We start from the raw sequence: 15,387 nt of genomic DNA, 5'->3' as shown, positions 1-15,387 counted from the left end.
GTGCTTCCGATTTCTTAGGTACTTCTGCTTTCTTAGGTACTTCTGATTTTCCACATGATTCCGGTTTCACGAGTACTTCTGGTTCCCCAGGTGCTTGTGCTTTTGCGCGTACTTCCGGTTTCTTTGGCACTTCTGTGGTTCCAGGTACCTCCGTTTTGTTAGATACTTCTGGTTTCTTAGGTGTTTCCTGTTTCTCAGGTACATCTGATTTCCTGGGTGTCTCAGGTTTCTTAGGTACCGATAATATCCCAGATGCTTCATGCTTGTTAGGTACTTCTGGTTTCTTAGGTGTTTCCTGTTTCTGAGGTACATCTGATTTCCCGGGTGCTTCTGGTTTCCTAGGTACATCCGATTTGTTAGATACTTCTGTTTTCTTAGGTGTTTCCTGTTTCTTAGGTACCTCTGATTTCCTGGGTGTCTCCGGTTTCTTAGGTACCTCTAATATCCCAGATGCTTCCTGCTTGTTAGGTACTTCTGGTTTTCCAGGTACCTTCTGATTACCGGGAGTCTCCGGTTTCTTATTTACTTCTCCTTCGTTGCTTTTCGTTTCTGTGGGATCTTCCTCCTTCTCCTTCTTCTTCCAAATTTTGTCCAGTACACATTTCGCTGTTTTTGAGCAGCAGAACGCTGCTAGCACGCACGCATAGATAATTGGAATCAGTATGGGAGTTCCATATACGCCCGCGAGAGACCAAAAAAAGTATGATATTCCAGAGCTGGATTCCACAATGAGCTGTTGCATAATGGACATAAGGCCTGAATACAGGACAGTGGCGACTACTATAAGCTTTATCCATGCTCTTCTCCCCATTTTACAACGTTTCCATTTCTTGAAACCCCTCCTGCAACTATTCGCTGCAGTTATATCCTGCGATGACTTCTTGTTGTGCTCTGCCTGCTTTTCTTTGTCTCTGGACTGTAATTTTCTGCTCATGTCGTCGAACAACGTGTTCTTCATGCGCCTACCCGTCCCACGACCGTCGTAAAAATTACGTTGACCCCGTGTGTGCGCATCCTTTCCATCACTCAATGACACGGTGGTCGTTCCAACGGTAGTCCCATCTATCGTGTCATATTGGCTTGTTGCATTACCTGATGATGTACCTAGTGTACTCGCCTAACACAAACAACAACGGGAATACATGCGAGTGTTGTGGTGTACACAATGATGTACAGCATGGAAATAAATGGAAAGGCGGCAGATTTATAGTTGTTAGTAACGAGTTAACAGCCTATCACAATAAATGTGCTAACTCCCCCAAAATACAGTTGTTTCTTCCATACACAATCAGCAAGTTGCCATAAGCACAGGGCTAAAATAAATGTAGAAAGTTTCACAGGGAACATCATTCTGTTTCTTTCTTTTGCCTTTAGAAAATGGTAGAAGTGGCGATATGTTGCGTGTTTATATGTATGAACTACAGAAATACTATTTTCTCTTCTTCCACATGTAGGTGTATAGATTATGCGTGTAATACTTCTTTCTATTGGGAAGTGGTAAATATTGATAAAATCAATTGCGTACGAAATATACTATTCTTACCTAGGTATGTACATATAAATTACATGAAGTATACATATGCACCATAATATAAATAGAAAATAAGGGAAGTGCGAAAGAGCACACAGAAGAACCCATTTTTGTATACATGCTGTACGATATGAATGTTGACTAAAGGGGTCAATTATTTTTCACAAATTCAGCACCGGCTCATGTGCACTATGTCGCCGTTTTAACGGTGTAATGGGAGCAAAGAGCATATGCACGAGAGCAACATTCCATATGTGGAATAACACTGTACTGGTTTTAAGTTAGGTATAAGGGTGAGGAAGATAGTGAACCTAAGATAATTTATACCCTTTACAAATGGAAACGACGAAAAAAATTTGGAGTAGCGCCGCGAGCTCCAAGTTCCATTGTATCAGTGTTTTTGGGGGGGTTGTTATTGTCACGTACTCGCATAATTATACATGTATATCGTGGCCGTTTTTTATTTATGGGGGTAGTGATTTATATCGTTCTCAGGTTTTATTACGCGTAGTGATAAATAATAAATGCAGAAATATAGTTTCACAACGTTCTTATGTGTGTATACCCGCATCTCTATCTTTTTTTTGAAAAAGTGTGCACGGATTTAATTAAGAGCGTAAGGAGCATATATAAATAAAGGATAAGTGTAGTGAAATTGTGGGATTAAGGATTGGGGTTTAAGGTTTCAGGATTATGTGATTGCGGAATATCGATTTAAGATGCGGGGTGCAAGGCTTACGGATTTAATATTGTAAGGTTCAGGAATGCGTATTCAGCATTCCGGGTTGCGTATTCAAGATTAAGGGTTTTATGGTTCGCAGTTTACGAACTTTAGGAGCCTTAAGATTTTAGGGCTTTTTTTTTTTTTTTTTTTGTTTTTTATTACTGAATCATAGAACTTCATAATTACAAGGGTATGTGAATATTATGCTAGTATTATGTATATAAAGCGCTTGTGTACCCACGTATCTAATATATGTATCCCACAAGCTCAACCTCAGTTACCTCAAATGTGCAATGCATCCGGCATGTAGGGACATACGTCCGTAGTGCGTTGTTTTTGTTGTTTGTGGGAGTAACTTACAAATCGTGTATAGTTGTGTCGCGTTCTCTTTGGGAACACGGGACGGAGCAGTGGAAGGCGAATGCCAACGGTTGTTGGTCCATTTGCCACTCTGCTATATTTGTGCCGTATTTATGCGTTGTGTGCGTGTTGTGCATGAGCTTGTGTGTGCACTTATTTTCCAAAGGGAATAACCAAGAAGGGCGACGATAACGGCAGCGACGAACAACAGGATGGGGGTAGTGGCGGTAAGGACGGTGTCGGTTAGGTCAGGAACATCTGGGCCACCTTCTTTGGGTGGATAGCGGGTATCAGCGTGTAGAACGTGTATTTCAGACTCTGGATTAGGTGGTACAAAGGATCCACCTAGACTAGTTGCATCGGGTGTGAAGGTTAGTGAGAAATAAGGGCCACACCCCTTATCAGGCGTATTGTTGGTGCAGTCTAGGTTACCGCTCTTTACATCACCTGCGTTTTGTGCACCGTCTGCGCTATCACGCTGTGTACCACCAGAGGATGTTGTGCCCGTGCCTCCTGTGTCGAATTCTGTATACCACGCGGGTGAATCCGTTATTGGCTCGGAATGGAACATAGGGTCTGATCCCTGTGTCCCCTGAGCTCCCGCATTCTGGTCAGAGCCGCCAGGGGGTCCCGGTTGTGCTGCACTGGATGATGCTGGTGCCCCTTCTGGTCCACTGGAAGTTGATGTTGTTGTTGATGCTGGGTTCTGGGGTGGTGCTGGTCCCGGTGCGGGTGCTGCTGTGGCTACTGATGGATCCTGATTAGTAGTCGTCCTTACTGCGGGAGGATCATTACCTGTAAATTCGGAAGGAAAAGTGAACGTAATGAAGCTAAAGTTTGAAACGCTGGTGGATGGGCCATGCGGTTGCAACCGATCCTGCACAACAATGTCACGGTTGCCCACATGGTGCCACGGTGCGAACGGTGGTTGGCTGGTGCCACCCCGGGAAAAGACGCTCCCTGTCTGCAACTACACAACACAACACACAGTGTGTGTGTCGGTCTGCGTCTACATAGCGCGGCGGACCCGTGGCTTGGCCGATCGCTCTGCCGCTTGCATTCTTATTCGACGTTTGGTTTCTCGCTCTCTGCGTGGTTTCTCTCTCTCCGTGGTGTCTCTCCCTCTCTCTCAGGAAAATTGTTGTTTCATTTTTTTTTTCTTGTTTTTTTAACTCTTGTTTGAGTGAATGTGCTGTGTGCACACTGCTAGATTCACCTGTCCCTGAACTTGGGTTAGGACTAGTGGGCGCGTTCTCTCTCGTGTCCTGTGCCTGCAGGAGTTTCCGAACATCATCCGTCAGCCCCAGATCACTATCTGAGGTACTGCCGCACCTAATGGAGACACCGCCAGATGTGCTGTTGCTGTCGGGACATGGCGCCGTACCTGGGGGCTTTGCATCCGAATCCTTAACCTTCGTGTCTGTCGACGCCCCAGCTGTGCCTGCTGCCTGTCGTCCTGGGTCTGAACCTTGTCTTGGTGTCGATGGTCTACGTGGTGGTGGAGGTGGTGGTGGTCTGGCTGGTAATACTGGGGATGCCGGTGCTTTCGGTACCGACTGTGACCTTTCTCCTCCGGTATCCCCGAGTTCGGGTCCTGCACGTGGTTTACCTAAGATGGGGAACGGAAGAAAGATGGATGAAAAGATGACAAAAAAAAAAAGGGACACCAGTGGTACAGAAAGAAGGGGCCGGGACGGTGAGGTCAGGTAGCGGCAGGGTGGGGCTGTGGTCGGCTGGATGAAGTGGGTCGAGGTAGGACTCGGTGGACTGCGTATTCGGTGGACTGGCGTAGATGGTAGCAGTACACTTTTATTTGTTGCCGTCCTCGACCGCTGCCGTGGGCACTCATCTCCGTCCTGTCCCTCGTCGTCGCTACCGTCGTGGCCGCTACCACTGCCATCGCTACACGCTCATCGCCCATGCCGTCGTGGCCACCGCACACACACCTCGTCTACACAGTGGCCGTCGCTGCAGTCCGCTACACTCGTCTAAACTCCGTCGTCGCCGCTCAACGTCAACGAAGTGTGGTGCTGTGCCGCCGTGCGTGCTTGCGTTGTTGTAGCCGTGTGGGTGTTGTTGTGGTGGCATCCGTGCGCAGTCGTATTGGTACGGTGCGTATGTGTATTCGTGCTGCTCCCCCTCGGTCCTTACCTGTCGGTTCCTTGGGTGATGGTGTTGTCGGCGTTTCTGTAGCCTGTGTTGTTGCACGTGCGTCGGGGGGTTTAGCGGCGGCTACCCCTCCGGCTGATTTGGAAATGGTGGACGCTCGTCCCGTGGATGCCCCTGGGAGAGACGATGACGCTGGTAAGCTTGAATAGTGGTCCTGTTCTTTATCTTCTTCTGAATCTGACAATTCCCCTGTGTCATCTTCCTCAGAGTCAGATGGGGGTTCTAGTGTGGAACCAGGTGCTTTATCCCCCGAGCCCTTTATTTTTGCCTTAACTTCTTTCCTGATTTGCGTCATAACGCTTTTCATGGCTGCCTTTAAGGTGTCCCCTATTTCTTTCTCGAGTCCTTCCTTCAGAACATTCAAACTATCTGTTGTTCCTGCGTTGTGCACTTTATCGATGTCCGAAATTGCTTTACTACACTTGGATGTTAGACCTGATCTTGCTATTGTTCGTGTCGTCCGTGAATTCTGCCATAGCCAGTCCTTAATTTTCTTGCCCATATCCCACTCTGACGCTTTTATGTTTTCAAACACTCCCTGTCCACATTTACCTTGGCTTATTAAACCACCCCCTGGCCCTTCTTCCAGCTGTTTCATGGTGTACCATGCATAATATAAACCCCATTCGCCACCACATGATGATTCCTTCAGTATGTCCATATACATATTGACAATGGCACATCTGACATATTCCCTCAGCTCATCATCATTACTAACCCCCATACTCCCTCCGCGCGTAGGCCAACTGTTGTCATTCATAAAATATAATGCTCCTACCATCAGTTTGCACATAATTCTGTCTCCCGCGCGTGTTACCTGGCGCGGCGGACCATCTGGATACTGTGGATGCTTATAATACGCATTCATACAGTTCGCACCCAGAGATTCTAGGTCCATTTGGTCTATATAGCGTATGAATTGCCCTAATTGAACTTGTATATCTGCCCACAGCTTTTTCTGCAAATAATATAACACATATATGCATAGTGTACAACTTGCGCGGCCTCCTTTACACTTAATGCACCTGTGAATACATTCCTGTGTACAATGCACTAGGCGCGCGCGCACTATCATAACAGCGGGCACCGTCCATACTCATTCACATATGGCACGTATCTGCGCTCCATAAACTGCCTCCCCATTATGCATAAGCTAAGTAAGGTGCACTGCGTTTAATATCCGGACCATCACTCTAAGTTACCAGATAATCCTCGTGGCTAATGTCGGCACCCCGCGCCCGCACGTATTCGGCCAACACGTCGCCTAAGAGCGCTGCTGACATATTAGTGTTATTGTATTAGTATGCGCTACTTTGTCCAGTGCCTTGGAAATATTACTATGCTACATATATCACATGTAAACCCATGTAACATGCTCTCCCTTAATATGTTCATAGTCTGCTAAATAATTATTCTGCGTCTACTTCTACAACAATATTTACATGAACTGCGCGTATCATATGTACTTGTACTACGTTGTGTGTTCCCCTATTCTATGTATGGTTGCGCTAAGGGAGAACTATATCGAGAAGAAAGAAAAAAATACAAGGATAGAATAACAACAAGAGAAAGAAACAAAAAAAAGGAAAAAATAGAAAAAATACTACACCACGCATCATGAATACCACCCCCCACTGCCTGCTCCACTAAACGCCTTCATACACAGTCTCTCTGCGTGCGTACACCTAAAACGAACAACAACAGCAATGCTTCTGCCGTCGTTGCCGCCTTCCTTCCCGCGGCTGGTTCGTCGAATTCTTCTTACACTAGACCGCGTTTGCTCAGACCGACCCCCTTACTCGGAGACAATCCCGTGTACGAAGACGGCGGACGGCGGCAGGAGGAAGAGAACAAGTAGTTGTTGTGCATTTATCACGACTTCCAGAAGCGTTGACGGAAGAGGCGTGCACGGAGAAGCGGTGACGGAGAAACGTTGACGGAGACGGGGTGACGGAGAGGCGTTGACGGAAGAGGCGTTGACGGAGAAGCGTTGACGGACAGGCGTTGACGGAAGAGGCGTTGACGGGAGAGGCGTTGACGGAGAACGCGTTGACGCAGACAGGCGTTGACGGAGAGAGGCGTTGACGGAGAGGCGTGACCCGGCGAGGCGTTGACGCAGAATGGCGTTGACGGAGAGAGGCGTTGACGGAGAACGGGGTGACGGAAGAGGCGTTGATGGAGAAGGGGGTGACGGAGAAGAGCGTTGACGCAGAGCCGTTGACGCAGACGGGGTTGACGGAGAGAGCGTTGGCGCAGACGGGGTTGACGCAGAACGGGGTTGACGCAGAATCGTTCACAGAGAAGTGTTGACGGACACAGCGTGACCCGCAGACGGGGTGACGGGAGCGGCGTGCACGGAGACAGCGTTGCCGGAGAACGCGGTGACGGAGAGGCGTCACCCGGACACGGGGTGTGTGTATATTTTTTGTTGTTGTTGTTGTGGTTAATGCGCGGTGTGTAATAGTTGTAGTAGTAGTAGTGGTCGTCGTACTTTTTTTTTTAAGAAGGGGAATAAAAAGTGTTCAATATTGGTACTATGCTCGGGCCATATGCCACGGACATACTGGCCTTTCTAGGGGCATGGGAGGATTATCTACAGACAAGGAAGATAACGGACGGAAAGGCATATTGGGTAAGTGCTCTTGTATACAACATTCTGCAGGAAGGGGCAAGCTGCACTTTGGAGAGCAATATATATACATGGGCAATTGGACCCTGTATGTGTGAGCATAGACTATTTATATACGTGTCGTACTTTACGAGAGCTATGGTGAGGACAGATACAGTGAATACAGCATGCTTGAATCCTAAAGGTCGTGTGGTTAGATGTAGACGAATTTAAGGGCACAGCGGAATAAAGGATATACACACGCATACATGGATTCTTCCACTCGCAGAAAAAATTAAGGAGTGAGGTTAACATTATCTTCAAGGAAGTAACCACGACACTCACCCAACGTAGCGGCAAGACCGCTGGTATATGTGGAAGTCTATATACCGGAGCGGAAACAAATGTGGCTACATGCAAAAGCAGGTGCCATGAAATTGCAAACCTTATGTTATATATACGAGGTTATGATTATAAAGGGCAGAACGAAGGATGGCACAAGAGGAACGTGAACAATCGCTCAGCGCAGCTGTTTAGGGAATATTTAAAGTGTACACTGGGCACTGAAGTTTTAGTACAGGTGTATGGGCAAACTAGTGACCATAAAGACATAATAACGAAGGTTGCGGAAGCACTCAGGCAACCGGATAAACCAGGACAACAGCACTATGTGCCAGGGGTGTGTGAGGGCCGGGACTATGGCGAGGCCATATTCGGATTACGTGGTATTGGACCAAGCATAAAGACTAAGCTGGACGACTGGAAGAAAGGTTTCGCGGGACGCACCACAGGAACTACACACGGCAGAGTGCAAAAGTGTGCTTGGGCAGAACAGGACGTGGAGGAAAGTGACCAGCAGTGCAATGAACAGGCGGGGGCGCCACCACAGGACTCCGAGCTCATGCAGAGCATACAGTGGTGGACGGAAACTGCTACCTTTGAGCGATTGAACAAGGTGTTAGACGACATGCAAGACAAAGGGGAATCCAAGTGGAAATGTGAAATACAGATTAAAATAAAGGAGAAGATAAAGGAAAAGGTCCAGGAAATGAAAAAAACTGTGAACAGGACGGTAACGACCGCTGCAGGTGGACATGTGACAGGAACTGCAAGAGGTGGAAGCGGAGGAGGACGAGGAAGACCGGGTGGATCTGGTGCAGGAGGAGGAAGGGGAAGGGGGGAACCTCCCTCCAGCCAGAGCCCGGGCCCTGGAACAGGACCAGGAAGAAGACCAAGACCGCGGCCGAGACAGCACCCGAAGTCGCCGGAACCACCAACGAAATCACAGCCACCGGAGAAACCGGCCGGTGCTAACGGCAATCCGCGCGGCCCTGTCCAACCAGTAGCGGAGAAACCGGTGGCAACGACGACGACGACATCATCTGGGAGTGGTGGAGGGACCACACGCAGTGCAGCTATTGGTCTAGGAAAAGGGTATAAGGGGGATACGCAAGCGGCGAAAGATTTCTTAGTGAACGTTCTAGTGAGTTATATAAAGGATAGGGGAATACCCGGGAATGATAGGGATAGGCAGTTTTACGTAAGTTCTTAAACGAGGAAGATTCAGGACAAAGTGCAGGAGGGATATGTTCATATGATAACGCAGAATCGGAGGAATTCTTAAATAGGATATATATGGCAGCAGTGTGTATTGGACTAATAATTGAAAGAACAAGAAATAGAATTATGTATGTTAAGGAGGACCATGTATTTTAAAGAGTGCGTAAGAAATTTAAGAAAAAATAGAAAACGGAAAGAAGATGTATATGCTTATAACTATATGCTTATTGCGCGATGTAGGATAAGTTTTGGGCAGATATGAAGACTGTGTACGAAGAATTTGTGAAATATATGGAAAAACCGGATCAGCAGGGACCGTATGGGACACTGTGTCAGGAGGCTGCAAAGCATCAGCATCAGGAAAACATGTTACAGGGTGACCGTGTCGTATGTGAGTTTATGTTGGGGGCGTTGCTTTTTAAGCATGGGCTCGATGTGTCTGGCGCAGGCAGGAGTGCGCAGGGGACTGCAGAACACGTAACACAAACGCAACGCTATATGAAGTGTATGATAGTGAATGTATTCATAGATAGTATGCTTGTTCCCGAGTGCCTGGAGACAGAGGACGCAAGGTATGCAGAAAAAGCTATATATGAATTATTGAAGGCCCACACTGGGTTCCACGAGAATGATGATTGTGATGGCGTAAACTTCGACAAGACCCAAGTAGCCGGGGGTTATTTAAGGCACACAATACGAGACTGGATAAAGACGGAAACGATAAAGTGGGACGATACAGAAGCTGCAGGAATATTGAGCAGTAGGTGTAAGAACTGGAGTGAAGGAGGACAGACACCTAGAGGAACAGCGCAAAAGGACGTGAAAAACATAGATAACGACGAGGAGAAAAAAATACAGGAGGAAGTTAAAAACATAAAGGGAGAAGTGAAGGCCGAAATGGACAAAGTACAGAAGAGTATTGAGAGCAATAAGGACGCAATACAGAGCAAGGCCGTTACCGCGGCCAAACCCGTTGCGACAACAGCTGCAGGTAAGACCAATGGGAGAAAGCACCAATACGCCCCGCACACGAACACGAATACCGACCGTACTGCCGAATGTGGATGCCACCACCACAACAACACGCACACGCCAGCCACAACAGCACAGCGCGGCACCCCTTCGTTGAGCTGAGCGAGCATCGTTCACGACGGCAGTGGTAGCGCACACGCGGCACCGGAGACGAGATGAGGGATGCAGCGGGACGATGCACGACATGACGGCAACATAAATGTACTGCTACCATCTACGCCAGTCCACCTAGACCCACTCGACCGCGTTCACCTCACCGTACGCGTTCGGTCGCCTGACCCAGGCTACCCGAGTCTTACCCCGACCCACTGCATCGACCCATGCATCGACGCATGCAGCCGACCCTACCCTGGCGCTACCTGACCGCACTGTCCCGGACCCTTCTTTCTGTACCATTGGTGTCGTTTTTGTTTTTTATCATATTTCTCGTCCATATTTCTGCGTTCTTCATTTGCAGCCGAGGAGAAGGAACCGAAGAAAGAGAAAGCACCACCAGCTAAGGTACCAGAGGTACCGAAGAAGCCTGTTCCTGACAGGAACACACCAGAGCCCGGGAGTGGGACCGATGGAAGAGGAAGGTCCGATGATTCCGCAACGGGATCCATACCACCACCTCCACCTGCGGCACCACCAACAGCTACCAGTGCAGGGGACACCCAATCAAGCGGATCACCACCATCGCCAGAACCGGCACGTCCTGCAGCACCCGCAGACCCAGGACCAGGAGGAGCATCTTCCGGTACAGCAAGTACAGGTACTGTCGGATGTCCAGACAAGGAGGGTACATCATCGGGCGTATCCATTACCTGTGGTACATATACTGGTCCAGGGTTGGAAGCCCCTCGTATTCCTCCGGGTGTTCAGATTACACTTGAGGATGCTAACACCGGCCCAGGTATACTCTCTTTTGTAGTTAACATGGGTACTCTCTGTACCATGTGCACGGTATTATGGGGAAAGTGTGTACCACGGTACAAACACATACAGGGAGAGGACACAAAAAAAAAAAAAAAGAGAACAACTTTTCCGGACAGAACACGGACAGAGGGCGCGAGAGAAACCAAACGTCGAATGAGAATGAGGATGCCAAGATCGCTGGGTCGGCCGCTGGATGTGGACGTCGACGTCGACAGAAGTCGACACACGAACACACTGTGCGTGTTGTGTGGGAGAGAGAGTCTTTTCCCCGGGGTGGCACCGTCCGCACCGTGTCCCCATACCCTTGTGCACCATGCCGCCGTCTCGTCAACGATGGTGGTCAACCGTGTGGCCAAGCATCCAACGACGAACCTGGGCAAGCGGCAACCGAGCATGTCCAACCAACAACCACGCACAAAGATTCAGTTGCATCCATATTCTTGCCTTCTTCAAATTTACAGATGAACATGCTAATAAGGTTACACAGGGCATAGACCCGGCAGGATCAGGCGTGCAACCTGGGCTGGCACCAGTGCCACCTTCATCTGCAGTACAACCAGAGGCAAAACCATCCGCATCAGAGACAACAACAACATCTCCTGAAGCAACGCCAAAATCAACAGGAACAGAAACAACATCAACAGCAAACGCAGGGGACGATAGTACGCGTGACCGTGGCAATGCCGTCGTCGATGGCGGCAACGATGACGCCCCCCCTCCTCTCAATCCACCCAAACCAAAACCGAACCCGAACCCCGATCAGGCCAGCGGCGGCACCGCCGGCACCGGCGGAGGCGCCGACCAGTCCTCAGGAGGTGGTGCAGGGGGTGCTTCTGGTGGAGGAGGAGGTGGACACTTCCAACTTGACCTTGCTCCGAAGGAACTTGACGTAGGGGGCGCAGCAGGAGGATTTTCACCACCAACCTTAGAAGCTGCATCACCTGCTGACACAGACAAGGGTCTCAGTGGACCCAGTTCAGATGGTCCTGATGGACCCGACCTAACGAACACCGTCCTTACCGCCACTACTCCCGTGCTGTTTTTTCTCACTGCCGTCACCGTCGCCCTTCTTGGTTATTCCCTTTGGAAGGTAAGCACACATCCACACAAGCACACACACAACGCACATACGACGCGACACCGTATATGCGTATCCGTCATATGTACCATAGAAATGTGTTCCCAACGGGATGTTTTGTACGGTCATTCCAACACAAATGCACTCCTACATCGTCCTCGTTCTTTTTTTTTTTGTAGTACTTTGCCTACCTCGCCAAACGACGACGAACATATCGAACAGTGCGTGACGTGCCGTCACCGCCACTCGACGAAGAAATATTGGAGCATTTACAACGCGGCGCGCCACCGCTCCATTACGGGTACACGATGATTCGGGATAGGCGGGCCGCATCTGCTGCCGAACACCGACGACGACGCTCACCACGCGTGCATAGGCGCACGATTATCGAGCTACATCTAGAAGAGCTCAACGAATGCGAAGCGGCCGCATGGGAAAACGTCAAAGACGACTATTTGCACATTGTCGTGCAGGAGTTTGCGCAGGATTTGATGCGGGACGAGGACACGAATAACAACATCTTGGATGCTCCTACCACAAACCAGGATTTATCAGGAAACAATGTTTCATCCACCGTGGATCCATCCACTGACATCGAACGAACGGATGCATGTCCACCGAATGACCCCGATCCATGGAGTTGTATGGAAACCATACAGTTAGCAACGGAACCTTGTCCACCTAATGACTGCGATCCATGGAGTTGTATGGAAACCATGGAGTTAGATGCAGAACAGAGTCGTGCCCCTACTGTTCCGGGGGACGAGACGTCGGATTGCACCCACTGGATTAACTGGATTGACCGCAACAAGCACCTATTGCAGGACTGCACGACGCAAACATGGTTTCTGCAATTAAAAGCGGAATGGAAACAATACCTGCTTGCACACATGGTGGCAACCGAGGACAACGGAGTATACGGGCACAGTGAATTAGGTGACGCTGCAATCCTGCCGATGAAGAAATTGGACTTGTGGAGACAGTGCGTTGCCCAACAACATCGGCAAATGAGTATGTATAAGGAGGAGTGGTTTAAACATTTGTTAGAAAATATCGAGGAGGAGACAGTGCCGGGCAAACGCGATGTATCTGGAGTGGAAAAAGACTTAAAAATGGAAATAGTAACAGCAGCAGAAGACATGCTACAAGTGAGAGATTTACCGCGGTCGCAACCACTGCATCAACAACCTCATATGAAAAAACCATTAAGCACTAAAATATGGATACTGATCCTGGCATTAGTAATAGAACAGTATGAGCTTGAAAGCCGTTTTCAGGAGAAGGAGTTATATGTGGATACTTTATTAGAACACCTTTAATATTAGGTTGAAACAATGCGCACTTAAATAAATGGAAATGACACATAATAAGAACAGTTTACTTTTTCCCCTTAATCGATTTACATTATTTGTTACTACGCTTAAGTTACTTCCTACTCCTGTTTTTTTTTCCCCTGTTATTTTCAAAATTAAGCACTTTATACATTTTTATGTATTGCTCCTTTTTTTTCCCCCCCTCTGAATGTTATATACATGACAGCTTTTTGTAGAAATAATAACTGCCTCTTTCTATGCTCTGTCTATTTAACGAATGTGTCAAATATTCACATTTAATAATAAGATCCTTCTGGAATTTGCGCCGTGTGAAAAAAGAAAAAAAACAAAAGCAAAAAAGAATACAAAGTAATGTAGTTTCTATAATAATACGGAAAAATGTGCCGTTGTGTTAAATAATACGTGTAACATCCTTATCATGATATGCACAACGTTGCCAAATTTAATTTACATATTATGAAATATTCCATATATTGTATGTACACCTTGGGAGTATACTACTTTCTCAATCATGCATATGTATATTCTTACAATGTACAATCGTAAGGCGGCTTCGTTCCCTTACAACTTCCAAGACTTGCAGAGAAGAAATTTGCTATGATCTTCTCTGTGGCTTATAATTTATACGAAATATGCTCCTTCCCGTGAACACTTTAATAATGTTGTTGCATTTAACCCCATTTTTAAAATTTTTAGTATGATGTAAATTAAGATAACATTTGTTATCATAGCAAATATGATACTAATCATAGTGTGACCTACCGTCGCACATATTAATGAGACCACAGCACTTATTATTGCTGGTGACATTATATTTTTCTCAAGCAAAAATACTTTCATTCTTGCCATTCCACTCATCCTTCCACGTATATTACGAATACTTTCTTCTTCATACCACATCACTCTTTTCAATTGCTTCTCAAAGCACTTATCCATTTTACGTAAAAAGTTCCGTATGCGCCTTATGCTTCTACTAAGTCTACTGCGACCATGCTGGCTTTGTCCATAATTACATACATCAATTCCATTATATTCTACTAGATCTTCATAATTATCGTTGTAGAACAGGTCATTGGTCGATTCCTGATATGATACACTTGAGTCTCCCGCATCAGACTTTGTCATTTCGTAGTAATCCTTGTTTTGTCCTTTAGATAGGCCCGGACAAAAATATTGACTTCCCTGTACGCTGTCACTGTCATTTGGGCAAAAATAAGATGATCCGCGTTTTCCTGAAAACTCATAATAATCCGGAAATAAAGTTTCAGTTCCCTTCAGGCACCTGGCGCCCTTCATGCTTGACCCCTTTTCCCCTACATCCTTGTTGTCCAGCTGTGCTCCATATGTAGCGGACTACACGAAAAAAAAAAATAATAAATAAAAAGTCAAATTACATATCATTCCAAAATGAACATATTTACATCCATATAATAGTAAAGTCGCTTCCTCCAAATGAACCGCCATAACAACAGTAAAGATATGAGTTCAAAAAAAAAAAATAGTTCCTGGTAGTTATATTATCAGACCGCTCACCATATTAAAGTGTTGCCATGTCCATAGTAAAAGAGTAAAAATGAGAACTTTAACAGCACCAGGGAATAACTTTTTTGTTTCTTCTGTCTGTTGACAGTTATTCATTGTTGTAAATTTGTTCATCGTCCTGTATTTCTTATTTGTAATGTGGTGTCTACCAAAACAACACTTCTTCGTGGTGGAGTTATAGCATAAGTCCTGCTAAATTATTTTTTTATTCTTAATAAAAGTGAATCAACCTTATAAAAATCCCTGCTGAACAGAATAAACAATTTTATTTACTAAGCATGAGCGCATGCCATCTGCTAAAATATTTATAAAACTTATTTAGTTCCAGTAAGAAAATAAAAATATCGTTTAATTATGGATAAGACGATTTAATAATTTATATACCAAATGAATAAAAAATAATTCTATTCCTACAATACATGGTCGTGTTTATAATAAATGCAAAAAACATACTTGGTGCTACATTAATTTTATTTTTTCTAATTTAGATGCATTCTAAGAATATTGTATGAACGTTTCTTCATTTTTTTT

At 46.5% G+C, this 15,387-nt stretch overlaps 4 protein-coding genes across 4 annotated transcripts in view; 1 reads left to right on the top strand and 3 right to left on the bottom strand.

The window, feature by feature from the left end:
* AK88_04718 (uncharacterized protein) overlaps positions 1–958 on the bottom strand; it is a gene marked incomplete at both ends in the record, with an annotated part of 11,491 nt that extends 10,533 nt beyond the window's left edge. Inside the window, one exon of the mRNA XM_012482326.1 lies at positions 23–958. Within this exon, the coding sequence (XP_012337749.1) occupies positions 23–958 (936 nt within the window). The remainder of the gene's footprint in view (positions 1–22) is intronic.
* A 1,751-nt stretch (positions 959–2,709) lies between these two features.
* AK88_04717 (uncharacterized protein) lies at positions 2,710–5,682 on the bottom strand (the record flags this gene model as incomplete). The annotated part of the gene is made up of 3 exons (XM_012482325.1): positions 2,710–3,410; positions 3,643–4,224; positions 4,767–5,682. 3 exons carry the CDS (start codon positions 5,680–5,682, stop codon positions 2,710–2,712), a joined length of 2,199 nt encoding a protein of 732 aa, XP_012337748.1.
* A 1,638-nt stretch (positions 5,683–7,320) lies between these two features.
* On the top strand, positions 7,321–13,299 carry AK88_04716 (uncharacterized protein; the record flags this gene model as incomplete). The annotated part of the gene is made up of 6 exons (XM_012482324.1): positions 7,321–7,416; positions 7,682–8,932; positions 9,193–9,943; positions 10,442–10,879; positions 11,364–11,992; positions 12,160–13,299. The coding sequence occupies 6 exons, from the start codon at positions 7,321–7,323 to the stop codon at positions 13,297–13,299; spliced, it is 4,305 nt and encodes a 1,434-aa protein (XP_012337747.1).
* A 636-nt stretch (positions 13,300–13,935) lies between these two features.
* On the bottom strand, positions 13,936–14,952 carry AK88_04715 (uncharacterized protein; the record flags this gene model as incomplete). Its single annotated transcript, XM_012482323.1, has 2 exons — positions 13,936–14,667; positions 14,848–14,952. The coding sequence occupies 2 exons, from the start codon at positions 14,950–14,952 to the stop codon at positions 13,936–13,938; spliced, it is 837 nt and encodes a 278-aa protein (XP_012337746.1).
* Between the last annotated feature and the right edge of the window lie 435 nt (positions 14,953–15,387).

This window comes from Plasmodium fragile (genome assembly GCF_000956335.1).
Source record: "Plasmodium fragile strain nilgiri unplaced genomic scaffold supercont1.73, whole genome shotgun sequence".
Taxonomy (NCBI): Eukaryota; Apicomplexa; class Aconoidasida; order Haemosporida; family Plasmodiidae; genus Plasmodium; species Plasmodium fragile.
The sequence above is the reverse complement of the archived record's forward strand: the minus strand, read 5'-3'. Positions and strand labels throughout refer to the sequence as shown.